Source organism: Penicillium nucicola (assembly GCF_028828085.1).
Source record: "Penicillium nucicola strain IBT 29836 chromosome Unknown utg000005l, whole genome shotgun sequence".
Classification (NCBI taxonomy): domain Eukaryota; kingdom Fungi; phylum Ascomycota; class Eurotiomycetes; order Eurotiales; family Aspergillaceae; genus Penicillium; species Penicillium nucicola.
The window spans coordinates 698384-711619 of NW_026643129.1; the positions used below are offsets into that span (position 1 = coordinate 698384).

The 13236-nt window shown below is 46.0% G+C and overlaps 6 protein-coding genes across 6 annotated transcripts; 5 read left to right on the forward strand and 1 right to left on the reverse strand.

Annotated features, from left to right (window-relative positions):
- Positions 1–897: 897 nt before the first annotated feature.
- On the forward strand, positions 898–2344 carry N7511_005349 (metallophosphoesterase family protein; the record flags this gene model as incomplete). The annotated part of the gene is made up of 4 exons (XM_057127726.1): positions 898–1012; positions 1066–1523; positions 1616–1902; positions 1996–2344. The coding sequence occupies 4 exons, from the start codon at positions 898–900 to the stop codon at positions 2342–2344; spliced, it is 1209 nt and encodes a 402-aa protein (XP_056984243.1).
- Positions 2345–3407: 1063 nt separating this feature from the next.
- On the forward strand, positions 3408–4992 carry N7511_005350 (glycoside hydrolase family 76 protein; the record flags this gene model as incomplete). Its single annotated transcript, XM_057127727.1, has 4 exons — positions 3408–3507; positions 3570–3817; positions 3880–4332; positions 4414–4992. 4 exons carry the CDS (start codon positions 3408–3410, stop codon positions 4990–4992), a joined length of 1380 nt encoding a protein of 459 aa, XP_056984244.1.
- Positions 4993–6069: 1077 nt separating this feature from the next.
- N7511_005351 (uncharacterized protein) lies at positions 6070–7625 on the forward strand (the record flags this gene model as incomplete). The annotated part of the gene is made up of 5 exons (XM_057127728.1): positions 6070–6344; positions 6402–6512; positions 6571–6868; positions 6917–6985; positions 7041–7625. The coding sequence occupies 5 exons, from the start codon at positions 6070–6072 to the stop codon at positions 7623–7625; spliced, it is 1338 nt and encodes a 445-aa protein (XP_056984245.1).
- A 669-nt stretch (positions 7626–8294) lies between these two features.
- Positions 8295–9625, forward strand: N7511_005352 (uncharacterized protein; the record flags this gene model as incomplete). The annotated part of the gene is made up of 4 exons (XM_057127729.1): positions 8295–8486; positions 8556–8699; positions 8751–8821; positions 8887–9625. 4 exons carry the CDS (start codon positions 8295–8297, stop codon positions 9623–9625), a joined length of 1146 nt encoding a protein of 381 aa, XP_056984246.1.
- A 375-nt stretch (positions 9626–10000) lies between these two features.
- Positions 10001–11270, forward strand: N7511_005353 (uncharacterized protein; the record flags this gene model as incomplete). The annotated part of the gene is made up of 4 exons (XM_057127730.1): positions 10001–10237; positions 10287–10913; positions 10996–11186; positions 11237–11270. The coding sequence occupies 4 exons, from the start codon at positions 10001–10003 to the stop codon at positions 11268–11270; spliced, it is 1089 nt and encodes a 362-aa protein (XP_056984247.1).
- Positions 11271–11646: 376 nt separating this feature from the next.
- N7511_005354 (glycosyltransferase family 32 protein) lies at positions 11647–12765 on the reverse strand (the record flags this gene model as incomplete). The annotated part of the gene is made up of 1 exon (XM_057127731.1): positions 11647–12765. One exon carries the CDS (start codon positions 12763–12765, stop codon positions 11647–11649), a length of 1119 nt encoding a protein of 372 aa, XP_056984248.1.
- Between the last annotated feature and the right edge of the window lie 471 nt (positions 12766–13236).

Genomic DNA, 13236 nt, shown 5'->3' on the forward strand with positions numbered 1-13236 from the left:
TGCATTGGAGGAATTTGACGAGATTTAGCCAAGACCATACCCAGAGGGTATCCTAGGCAGTGATGATGCTGCCAATACAGTGAGTTATGCGAGAACCAAGTAATTCAAAGCCCTCATTTGTAAACAACCACACATTATTGTCGTTTTGTACATTAGCTTTGCTTTATACGAGCGAGTACCATTGTCTGCTAAAGTCAATCGAAAAGAGGCTTGTTCAGCCTCAAAAAGCCGATTAGTCGATGATGCGACTTTCGAATTAATTCAGATTCAACGCTAGAGCACAGCTGTAAAAAGGAGAACCAAGATCGGACTTAGCCTGTTCAAAGCCGAAGATATGTTCCTGCTGACAAGTGGGGAATTTTCTAGTCTGTGATTGGTGAATGTGGAATTTCTAACTTCTAAACGCGACCCACATTGTTCGAAGTGCCTCTTGGCCATGACGTACCGTAAGCAGACTGCATGACTCTATACACAGATCTAGTGAGGTCCAAGGCTCTTGGCAAGGTGTTCTCAATTGCCTTGGAGCCTCTGGCAGGAGAAGGAAGCATATAGGATTTGTACCTGAATATCAGCACTAATAATCCGCAACCGGATGACCCAAACTTGAAGATTTCTATAGCAACAAATGCAACACTACATAAATCATAGAGTGAAGTATTGACGCACCAAATCCCTTACCATGGATCATGCGGGATGCCGAGCGTCTCCTCTTATCGCCGTCTTGGCACCGCCGTTCTTGTCAGGTTACATTAAGTGGCCATTCTCAGGGCATATAAGTTATAGTATGATAACTCGAACTCCTTGGCTGTGAGGAGATCCTTGGCACTGTTTTATTATAGGAGCAGGAGCTTCTATGGTTTTATCCTGATAAATCGCACCACCGGCCTATAGAGCACAATGCAAACTCGCAAAGCAGTGGCGCCACAACGACGAGAGGTCGACCGGACCTTACGATTCACCAAGGATGGTACATTTCAAATATCAGTATTTAGTGATTTGCATTTTGCAGAAGGTATGCTCCCAGTTTCAACACCGTGGCATGATTTCGTACTAATAGCATGACAGACGATGGAAAGGACAACAAAACACGAGAAGTGATTGGAACAGTGCTCTCATCAGAGGATGCCCAGCTCGTCGTATTAAATGGAGACCTAATATCCGGCGAAGCGGTCAAAAGCGCCAATTCTTCCGGCAAATACCTCGATCGGATCGTGGAACCAGTAATCGACGACGATTTACCATGGGCATCGACATACGGGAACCATGACAGTGAGCTCAATCTTGATCCCGAGGACATATTTCGCCGAGAAAAGACATATCCGAATTCCTTAACGCAGCAGCAAGTGTCGGGCTCTACCGCTGGAATAACGAACTATTACCTGCCAGTCTTTGCACACGATGCTTCGGACGATGCGACGCCGGAGTTCATATTGTGGTTCTTTGATAGTCAGGGTGGCCACTATCACATTGATAAAAACTATAACGGGACCTCGGTTCCGAGGCAGAACTGGGTCGATGATTCGGTGAGTTCACGCAATGTCCAGGATAGAGCAACATGCCTTACTGGCCAGTCCAATGTCCTCCCATTTGGAAGATCTAAACTAACAACCTGCAGGTTCTGCAATGGTTCAAAAAAGCCAAAGAAAATCTCACAGACACATACGGCGACCCAATCCCATCTCTGGCCTTCGTTCATATTCCAGTTTACCCAATGCGTGCGTTCCAAAAGGCTGGTGTGAGTTCGAGTAAGGAACCGGGAATCAATGGCGAACGAGTCCAGCAACAAGGGTACGGCAATGATGGCATCGAATACGACTCTCAGGATAGTTCCTTTATTCAGGCGTTGTTGAACACCACAGGGCTTGTAGCGACGTTCAGTGGTCATGATCATGATAATGATTGGTGAGTTATCAGCCTCCCAATTACCGTTTGCAAGAAGCTTCCCCTATTTGCAACATTTATATCTGGATATGAGCTGATCCCTCATTGGCTTAGGTGCTTTAAATGGAACGGTACACTATCCGGTCTCGACGTTGAAGGGAACGGCATCAACATGTGCTACGGTCGACATACGGGGTATGGTGGATACGGGGACTGGGCTCGTGGGGGCAGACAGATCTTGTTAGATCAGCAGCTGCTTGGAGATGATGTACGCACTTGGGTTCGGTTGGAAGATGGGTCTGTTTCTGGAAATGTCCATTTGAACAACACCTATGGGCAAGATCAATATCGGTTGGTGGAGAAGAGAATGACTGGCCAGGGTGACATTCTTTCTTCGCAGATTTCCTCTGTTGTCTATATCTGGGTATTTTTCTTTTCCTTATTTATGGCTCATAGATATTGAGACTTGTGTAAGGTTCACTCCTTTACTTGCTCTTGCTTTTGGGGGTATATATGATGATTTTGTTTCGTATATAGAATCATCTGATGTTCTTGCACTGTTGTAATGTATCATAAAGAGATGTGATATCTCAGCCTCTATATCATCAATTGATATAGAGTTTATGCCTTGCAAGGAGGCTCCAATAATAAGATCACGTGAGGACGTCCGTGCTTCCATCAAGCATTTTAGCCTCAGCCGCTGTTTCAGCCGCCCAGTGTCTCTTGTCCTCGACCAACTTCGACCTCCGACTGAACTAAAGAGGCACATCAATCTAATGAACAACACATGGACCCTGAGGCCAAACCCCTGTGGGTCAGCACTGCCTGATCGTCAGAACTGGCTCTCCCGCTTCTGACGTCAGAGACCCCTGGATTCGCCCCACTGGGGTCCGGGATCGGTCAATTTGCACACGGAGTTGCAAGGGATTGAGAGCTTGAAAGTCAATAATCAGAGAAGCATTCGGAGAAATCATACAGTACATCCAGTCCACCAGAGATTGGCACACGACTGGGGAAAATTGGAGAGTGTCAAAACATGAAACCATGAGTCCCCCAGAACCACATATTGCTTGTCTCGCACTTACACGCGTTGTGGGCTTGGCATACGTTGAATCTGACCGATGGTGGGTATTCTCCAACCCAACCCAAAGATCCGCAAACAAAAAAACCTCATACTATTCGTCTGCACACAATTGACCCTGGGTTGGTGGGCATTGTAATTTCCACTGAATGCAAGTCTAGGGGCTGGACACCAGGCAACCCTTATATACTGTACGGTTCATCCTCGGCCTTACTGGTGGCAAGATAGATCTACACTGGGCTGATCGGCACACACTTGGTAGTCAGAGGCCAAAAGCTTGCAATTCCCTTGGGAAAAGTGGAGGCCCTGAAACTATTTTTAATTTCATTTGCTCATACATCATTGTCGCATCCCCGACTTTCTCTGTCATGCTAGATCCCATTCTTCCCCCGACCTTCCCCCTCCGCGCCCATTCCGATTCTATTCATGATCGATCTGATACAGAATGCAATTATCTGGCACATGGCCCATCCTTGGTGGCCTGATCACATTCTTGATCTTCTCATGTTCAGTGCGGGCCCTTGAATTAGATACCAGTGATCAAGGTATGGCGCAGTGAACCCGTCTTGCCTGAAGAAGAAATGAGACTAACTTCGCGGTCGAATAGACTCGGTTCAAAATGCCGCCAGTACGACGGTCTACGCGGCCATGAAATACTATTACGGAAATGAGACTGGACAAATTCCCGGTGCTTTCCCCGACAAATGGTGGGAAGGCTCAGCACTGTTCATGGTGCTACTTCAGTACTGGCATTGGACCGGCGACACAACCTACAATGATGAGCTGAGCGTTGGACTGGAGCACCAAAGTGGTGATGACGGAAACTACATGCCCAGCAACTACAGTAGCTACCTGGTGAGAACCACCCCTTTCGCGCTCTTTCCCCAGCCTCTGTACACATTCTAATCATCAAATAGGGTAATGACGACCAGTCATTCTGGGGTCTTGCGGCAATGATGGCAGCTGAATTGCAGTTCCCTGATGTCTCCGATGGAGGGTTCTCCTGGCTTTCTTTGGCTCAGGGAACCTTCAATTCGCAAGTTAAGCGATGGGACACCACAGCATGCGGTGGTGGACTTCGGTGGCAGATCTTCCCTTATCAGTCCGGATACGCGATGAAAAATACCGTATCCAACGGTGGTCTATTCCAATTGTCTGCTCGTCTTGCTCGCTACACGAATGATAAGAAATATTCCGATTGGGCGGGAAAGATCTGGGATTGGACCGAGGATTCAGTTCTACTCAACAACCAGACATGGTATGTTGCCGACTCGACTGATATGTCCAATGATTGCAAGACCAGTGGCAACTACCAGTGGACATATAACTACGGTACTTACATGATGGGCGCTGCCTACATGTACAATCTGGTAAGTTGCATCTTCATAATACAACTCGTGCTATGTACAACATACCGCAAGTTAGCAACAATCACTAACAACACACAACAGACTAATGGTGATGATATTTGGTTGACACGCGTAAACGGCCTCCTCACCAAAATGTCCAAGACATTCTTCATCAACAACAACGTCCTGGAGGACGTAACCTGCGAACCAACAGAACAATGTAACAACAACGAAATCCTCTTCAAGGGACTCGTATCATCATGGCTTGCATTCACAGCACTCCTCGTTCCATCAACCTACGACACAATCGTTCCAAAGCTACAAAGCTCCGCTCAGGCCGCCGCAAAATCCTGTTCCGGAAAAGGCAACAACACATGTGGTGTGACGTGGTATAAATCCGAATATGACGGCTGGCAAGGAATGGAAGAGGAAATCAGTGCCTCGAATGTCTTCCTCGCCAACATGATCAGCTTCGACAATGGCAAAAAGGGGCCTGTGACGGCTGATAGTGGTGGTAATAGTACCAGTGACCCGAATGCGGGTGAGGGCAATGGCGACGACTCGTCGAGCAATATGCTCGCTCCTATTAGTACCGGCGACAAGGCCGGTGCTAGTATTTTGACTCTTATCTTTGTCTTTGGGTGGGTTGGTGCCATGGGTTTCATGCTTATTGGTGGTTGATTTATCGGGTATATACTCTGTTTTGTTATGCATTGGTTGTGATTATAGGAGGAAACTGGTTTCGGTAATGTATATATAGAGGTTTCTTTTTATCATTCAAACATTTACATTCTATCCTAGAATAATTTTGTAAATAGATCTTCTTGGGAGTGCGTTTACTTCACTTGAGTTACGAAAATTGATTCATTCGTAACATTATTATATTCTTAAGTATCCTGTGTTGACCTGCGCTGGACGCAATGCCGGTGAAATACAAACACTAGCTGCTCTGAGCTCTGAGCAGAGCTACATTTTTAGAGCCTAGGGCGTAGATTCCACCTAATACTTCATTGGCCGCAAAGATGTTACTCACTGTCCCAGCTAAGTCATCTGTAATTGATTGAAGTGCCACATGGTTTTCAAGACCACTCCTGCCTAAGAACTTACGGTGATGATATAAAAGAGTTAATTAATGTGGCTGTCATAGAAAAGACGCAATGCCCAGGTCTTTCTTCACTTTTAATGGCTCCATTCACTTACGGTCTATACTTACAGCTTTCTTTGATCCAGCACCTTTCTTTGATCAAGTTAAATCTAAGAGCAGCTTAGCAGTCAGCGTAATAGAGATTCCGCTTGGCATGATTTCGCTGACGTATGGAGAGACTGGTTGATCTGCACGAGGTTAGAGGGCTGATATTTGCAAAACAAGAGTCAACTAAATGCCCGTAATAGAGAGCTTTCACCTCCCCTTCTCCTATTAATTCAGTCGTGAGTGAAACCTTCTCGCTGGAATTTGATCTATTTTTATCCATGTGTTTCTTTGTGGCAGTTCAAAGAAAAGACTTCGGCGTGCTCAGACACTGCCGAATTGTTAGACAAAGCGAAGTCGCAGCTTAGCCAACCATTTGCGATTCAAGCCCTCGAAGCGATGCTCTTTGTTATGCTAGCTTTTCCAAAACATTAATTTCACCGAGTTTCCCATTTCTGTTCTTGCTCATCTAGTTTTGCTGGTCTCATAATTAGTTGAGTTTTCCATGTTTAGCCTGCTCCATTCACAAAACACCATTCAAGTTATTATTACCACGTCTTATTCTAAAGATGGCACGACGGTACAACCTTCGCCGGAGTACTCGCTCTCGACGGTTGAGACACCATCGACCAACAGGCGCTCCCCAAGATCCGACTCCACGACTTCAGCTCGACATGGAAGATCTAGACCTGGATAAATCCTATTCTAAGCTCAACAGGTCAGATTCAAGCCATCGGCCTGAAAAGCAGAGACAATGGCAAAAATGGGACGAAAAGGAGCCTCTTACGGATCCAGCCAAACTTCCGAAAGGTTGGCATATGAATGAGCCTGACCTTGCCACTGAGTGAGTATTGACTTGTCTGTTGTATGTGGGAATTTGTGTGCTAAATGTGTTTAATAGTGATATAGAAAGCCAAATCAAAAGATGCCATGAGAGAATCGCGGAAAATATAATGCCTCATATTTTTCAGCAGCGACTGAAGGAGTATGAGGCCGCAAAGACCGATAGGGAGTAAGGGATCGCTTTCACTGGCAGATTCTTGAAGATTGCTGACCATTTTCTTTTCCAGGCAGAAAAGATCCTCTGAGGATGAAGGCCTTGACGATGAAGTCAAAGACCGATTACATTACCTAGAACTTGTTTTGAAGGACCTAGAGGAGAAATCTGTCAAACATAAGCAGATTCCTAATATCAAAGCTATTATGGAAGCATATAGACAGCGCCAACTCGATTGGGATGGTATGTTAGTAACCTACTGGTCAAATGGAGACCAGCTTTGCCAACCAAGACCATTCGATTGGGATGAATTTGAAACGATCAACAAGGCCCACAATGGCAAAGAGGGATTTTGGACAGAAGGAGTACGTGTATGTCACTGGTGTTTTTAACGCATTTCGCTCAACTTTAAATTTCAGTTACATTCGGCCCAGGGCAACTATGCTTCGACGATTATGGGCCCAAGAACCCCAAGCCACCACACTCCAGTATGGATCTTCCTCCCACTTTGTCCACTTGAACATGCCCTAACTTGATGCGTAGATGAAAATTGCTCTCCGTGCTCCAGGACAGGCATGGTTTGCCGAGCTTGACTATCTCCATGACACTGGTTCCTCCTGTATGTCAATCTATGAAGAAGACTTTGTCCATATCGTTCATCCAAACGAAGCACCATATCTTCCTGTTGTCTGTGAGCAGCGAGTAGGCGACAGTCATGGAAACTTTCAAACTACTTTAATTGTCGAACTTGAGGCGACAATTCTTGATGCGAATCGCCACAGGATGACAGCCTGGACTAGGGTCCCATGTGGTGTGAATCCGGGCAGATTCAGCCCCACCGGTGTTCCCCGACTCGATGGACCCTGGGTAAGAGATTTGTTATATGTTGGGGGTGCCCCGGACGGCCAAGGCCTTATGTGCCTCGCGAATCGCTTGGTCGACCTCAAACTACCAGACCTTGATCTGGTCAAGAACCCACCACTAACATTGGCACAAGGCCGATACAAGGACCCTAATGTTTCCAAGCAGGTAGCAGGGCCTTATCCAATATTAAGACCTCGAGGGTACTTTTACAAGAAGTGGAATTGGATGCCAATGCCACCTGCGGCGCCTGGAGCCCCTTCTTGATGAACAGTGTCGCTTGTCTCCCATGAAGCATCGATTTAATATTTCTGTGGTCTTGTCTTGAACTCTGTGTACATTTTCGAATGAATCCTATGTTACGATCTAAGACTTATCCCCTGTCATTTCTTGTGTTGTATCCCTTTTCTCATTTCACTAAGTTAGTCAAGCCCACCTTACCAAATAAATTTTCATAAAACCCGTATCCCATTTCCTCTGAACTTATATTCGTGAGTACCCAGTTTCAAACATGACCATCAATTGCCTTATCTTCCCAAGGTCCCTTTTTTTTCTAAAAATGAACGCGCAGTAACTGTCATACTATACCATAGATTTAGCTCTCCAAGGCTGTCATAGGGATTGAAAAGGGCATGAAATACATTTATTTATTTCAGATCACCAAAAACTCTCCAACAAAGTATTCATATTTTTAAAAGTGGCAGTAGACCGATTTTCCGGATGTAGTGGCTGTTTGGATGTTGTGTTGCATTCCTGGCCACCGCACGCGGCACTGTAAATGTCAAGGGCCGCATATAGTATACCGCAAGAATGCCAGGCAAGACCACTTCATATTGCATTCAATGATTTATTAATATCCAAATGAATCGCATTTCACAATTCCGAGGCAGATAGCCCATCATTCACCCGGGCATAATCACATTGGCGCATCTCACCATGGGTTCTCCAATGCCCCAAAGGACCTACAGGATATTTTCGATCATTATTGCGCTTTTCATTTCTTACATACTATTTTCACTCCTGATTGGAAACACCCCAGAAACTCTATGGCCGCAGAACCTATCCCGGTTTTCGCAAAGTGGCATTCGCGATGGAGCGCTCGACCGCATCTCCAATGGCACCCTCGGGGTGAGTACTCAGTTCTTACGAAATGCGTGATTGACAAAATCAATTTTAACCTTTCCGTTATTACCTTAGTTCGAGCACGTATATGCTATTGGCTTGAAAGAGCGTACAGACAAGCGCGATTTCCTCACGGTATCAGCCGCGGTTTCTGGCTTTCAAGTGGAATGGCTCGATGGTGTTCGACCACAAGAACTACAACAGAAGGCACTACCTGAGGTATGCAATTACATGAGGGACTTGCAGAGTCTCTGCTGATTCTGAACGTAGGGTTACAACCTTTCAGTGACGGACCCCAATGCGATCGGATGTTGGCGAGCTCACATGAATGCATTGAGCAAGTATGTTGATATCTCTTATTCTCTATTTGGGTCATTTTTCCTAATTCTTACTGGTGAAAACTTAGTGTTCTAACAAACTCATATTCAACCGCCTTGATACTTGAAGACGATGCCGACTGGGACGTGAACATCAAATCCCAACTCCAAGAATTTGCTCACGGCCTACACTCTCTGAAAGGAAGCAAACCAACTGAGCAGACTCCTTATGGAACCGACTGGGATCTACTTTGGATTGGAGGATGCGCGTCAGGGCCAGATACGAATGAAACCCGATACTACGCCATACCCGAGGACCCAACAGTCCCGAGTGTCAAAAATCGCGGTACATGGTCCGGACCCCTTGACAGCTGGAAGGAAGTCTTTCCTGAAGACTCAACGCGGTTTGTCTACCGCGCCAGGGAAGGCTGTTGCACCTATGGTTATGCCGTCTCAAACCGAGGGGCGAAGAAAATCCTCACTGCTCTCGCCATTGACCACATAGAGGCGCCGGTCGACAATGCCATGTCTGAATTGTGTGGTGGTACTGGTGATCGTCAGCGGATTGAATGCTTCGCGCCATTCCCTAACCTAATCGGCACATATAGACCAGCGGGTCCGGCATACAAAGATTCAGATATCCAGAGCGGCGACCAGACAATTCACGAAGAAGTTGCCCATAACATGGTATACAGCACGAGGCGCAATATACACAGACTGATATCTGACGAGGAAATCATTATCTCGCAATGGGGCAAGGAGTCTTGGTCACCAGCAGAAATCCGTCCCAAGGAGTTTGTCTACCCACAAGGCTACCTTGTTAACTAGTTTGGTTGCTACACTCTGTATTCTGTGCTCTATTGACTTATACTTTGTTTTTATTCTAAATGAGGTCCTTTGTTGTTCAATACATGTATCAAGAGCGGCAGCCACTTTGTTAAAACGCAGATATCGTGAAGACAGCGATTTTGCAGGTTAGCTAAGAGAAATGGTTGTAAATAGAGAAGTGGCCAATGGAAAAATCTAAACAAATAATATGAAAAGAAAAGTACTACTTCCAACGTTACTTACGACGTTTGCGGAAAGGGGTGGTATTTGCCCTATCCGCAAACGTTAGTTGACCGATGAATTTTGTGTGATATAGGTACAAGTCTATCCTATATGTGAATTTTCTCAGTTGTCCTCTGCTGAGCAGAATCAAAGATGTTGACCTCGTTCCGTGAGCTCAGGTCAAAGCTCAAAGGGGCAGAGGGGTGGTCTCGCCTGCCATCCTTGACCGGCTACTCGTCACCAGAAACAGAAGAGACGAAATCGTTTGAAGAAAGTGATAATTCAGAGCTTCAGCCGCTCAAGCAGCCAGCAGATGGCGAGCGCAGAGCCCCTGGAAAGCTTCGCCTCGTGCTATCCATCACAACCAATGTTGTTTCGACAGTCTCTATAGTAAGCCTTACGAGAGCCGCAAAGCTTCTCATCAGCTAACAAATTCAAGGTCTTCACAAACAAGTACATTTTCTCAAACGAAACACTTCGCAATTGCCAAATGGCATTCGCATCCTACCACTTTTTCATCACCGGTCTCACTCTGTGGGTGATATCCCAACCCTGCTGCGGGGGTTTTGTCGCCAAGTCAATTCCTCTATACCGCAACATGCACTTAATAGTTCTTATGGCCGCTCAAGTCATTCTCCAAAACCTCTCTCTGGCCAACTCGTCGGTCATATTTCACCAGCTCGTGCGACTACTACTCACACCGGCAACCGCCCTCGTGGGATTTCTACTCTATCGGACCGTCATTCCAAGAGCCTCCATACTTCCAATGATAATTTTGATAATGGGCGTGGGGACCATCTTCTGGTTTGATACACGATCTGCGACTAATACGGCCGTCGCAACGTCGTCCAAGGGTGTTATTTGTGCATTTGCCGGTGTGCTTGCCAGTGCTATCTACACCGCACTTATTGGAAGCTATCAGAAAAAGCTACAAGTAAGCAGCATGCAGCTTCTACTTAACCAAGCACCGGTCAGCGCGGGCTTGCTTCTGTGTATGGTCCCTTTTCTAGATGCCCCAGCTGCAACTACTGAGCTTTCGCCATCATTATACCTCGCAATCTTTGCGGTGAGTTGTTTATTTTATTTCGAACAAAACCCCCCAATTTCGGATGTCAGAAGCAATTACTGATGTTTTTCATTCTCTTCAGAGTGGTTTCTTCGCTTGCCTCGTGAACGTGTCCCAATTCGCCGTCATTGACGCCGTGGGTCCTGTTAGCAGCACAGTCATTGGACATTTGAAGACCTGCACGATTGTCGGCCTGGGTTGGTACCTAAGTGGTCAGCCTATCGCAAGACAAAGTATTGCCGGGCTTGCTCTGACTCTGCTAGGAATGGGCTTGTAAGTCTGGCCTTCTGCTTGAATATATCCAATTCTAACCGTTTGAACAGATACATGGCCGCTGTTCTCAAGAGTCGCCGTTGAACGTCCGCAATTTTATGATTTATGACTTCGAGGCTGCGGGATTGAATCTTGTGACAAATTTATCCCGTTTCATGTATTGTTTTATTTATACTTAAAGTTATCTTTCTTCGCCTCATTCATTTCCTGTTTCAATTGCCTCGCTTTCGCTATCTATATCAGATACAGGAAGCGTGAAAAGGCCACTACCTACCTTCTGATACATTATTTACCCTATTTTGGCTCATCTTTTAAACATTTCTCCTATCATCTCTCTACCACGGTAGGCTAATTATTCACTTACAGTAGATGATAAAAGTTCGAGATGTAAAATAATTCATTGGTCTTGTTTTATAAAGCCGCAAACAAATGCGTAATGCTTCCATGTATCATAGTTCTATCACTCTAAAAATCGTCTAACTAATATGTTAAATCGAGTATTCCGCGTCATGACAATCTCAGGTGTCAAGCTGTTCAGCTGCGGCGCAACCTGGTGCCAAGCGTGATAAGCAAGCTGATTCGGGTACATGCTGCCATTATTGCTGGCAAGGGTTTGTTCAAAATCCCAAGCCTGGGTATCAGTAAGCAGCTCGTGCATATACTCAATAGCGTCCCAACTTGGCCAGAAGAACACCGATGGTGCCAGCTTGCAAACTTCTTCAGGGAATTCCAAAGACCACTCCTTTGGCAGCATAACCGAGTGAGTGTTCCACTCGCCCACCTCAAACGTGCTGTAACTTTCCTTCCAGCGTTTCATGAAAGCGGAGCCCTTTCGGCCCAAAATGATGCCGTTGCAAAGTCCGAAGCGGGTGAGACCCTCTTGGCCGAGGACCATGTCTTTGGGGCTATGCAGCAGGTTGTCAAAGGGGTGCAGCGAGATGATATCGGTATCAAAGTAGATGCCACCGTCGCGCTGGAGTATGTCTAGCCGCATCACATCCGAGACATGCGCTAGATGCCAGTTTTCCTCCACTTGTCTCGGATATTCTTGTTTCATGTCATGGTGAACCAGGGTAATATTGTCGCGCAGCTTGATCAGCCACTCGTTGTTTTCGTTGAGATCTGTGTAGTGCAGATTCAGTTGCTCTGGCTGGAGAGATACCAGTGCTGACCGTATGGCTAGATAGCTCACAAAGGAGAGTTCTGTCCGGTTGAGCCATATAAAGTTCACTATCTTGGGAATCGGGCTGGAGGACTTGATCCCGCTTGAGAAACAGTGTCGCTCTTCCGGAGTCTCCTCGGGGTAATCGGCATGTTCGTCCTTTGGCTTTTCCAACTCTGAAGAAGAATGCGAGCCCTGGATCAGTTGTGCAACAGTCTCGTGGGTAGCATAGGTTTCGCTTGAGTCCTTGTGTTGCCCAGCTCTCAAGTGGGAATAGTATGTTGCCAGATCATGATATCCAGCAGAAACACGACTGAATTTCCAGTCTGACGGCGAAGAGGGGTATGCGATGTATAGCACGGTCACCAAGGCAATCACCAGAATTAAGAGCTTGGAGAGAAGACTCAATCGAGGCATCTCGAAAGATTGAGATACCCTACACCCGTGAGGAGCAAGGGGTCAAGGAAAAGATATCTGTCATAATATTTGCTTCAGGCTGTTGATATAGTATGAGCAAAAGCGTCGTCGATGCTCCACTGAAACATTCAATGATACTGTAGCATACGCCGGATTGGGCATTGCAGCCGTTTGAGGCTTTCGGCTCAAGTCGCTATCAAACGATCCAACACCGTAAATAGTTGAACTCAGCCTAGGCCAATCAATCTGTGAGCTAGTATTCATGCCATGTATCTTGAGGCCTATTTCTACCATAATTATCACGAAATATGAAGTCTTGGCATGAATTAATCATGCCTTGTTTTGCAGGCATCAACATATCCGAAAACAGGTGGAATATTTTGACCTACAGCTCATTATTATTTGCACTTTTTGCGTTAATTATCATATTTTTCACCGCTAATATATAGCAGCTAGCATGCACCATTCACG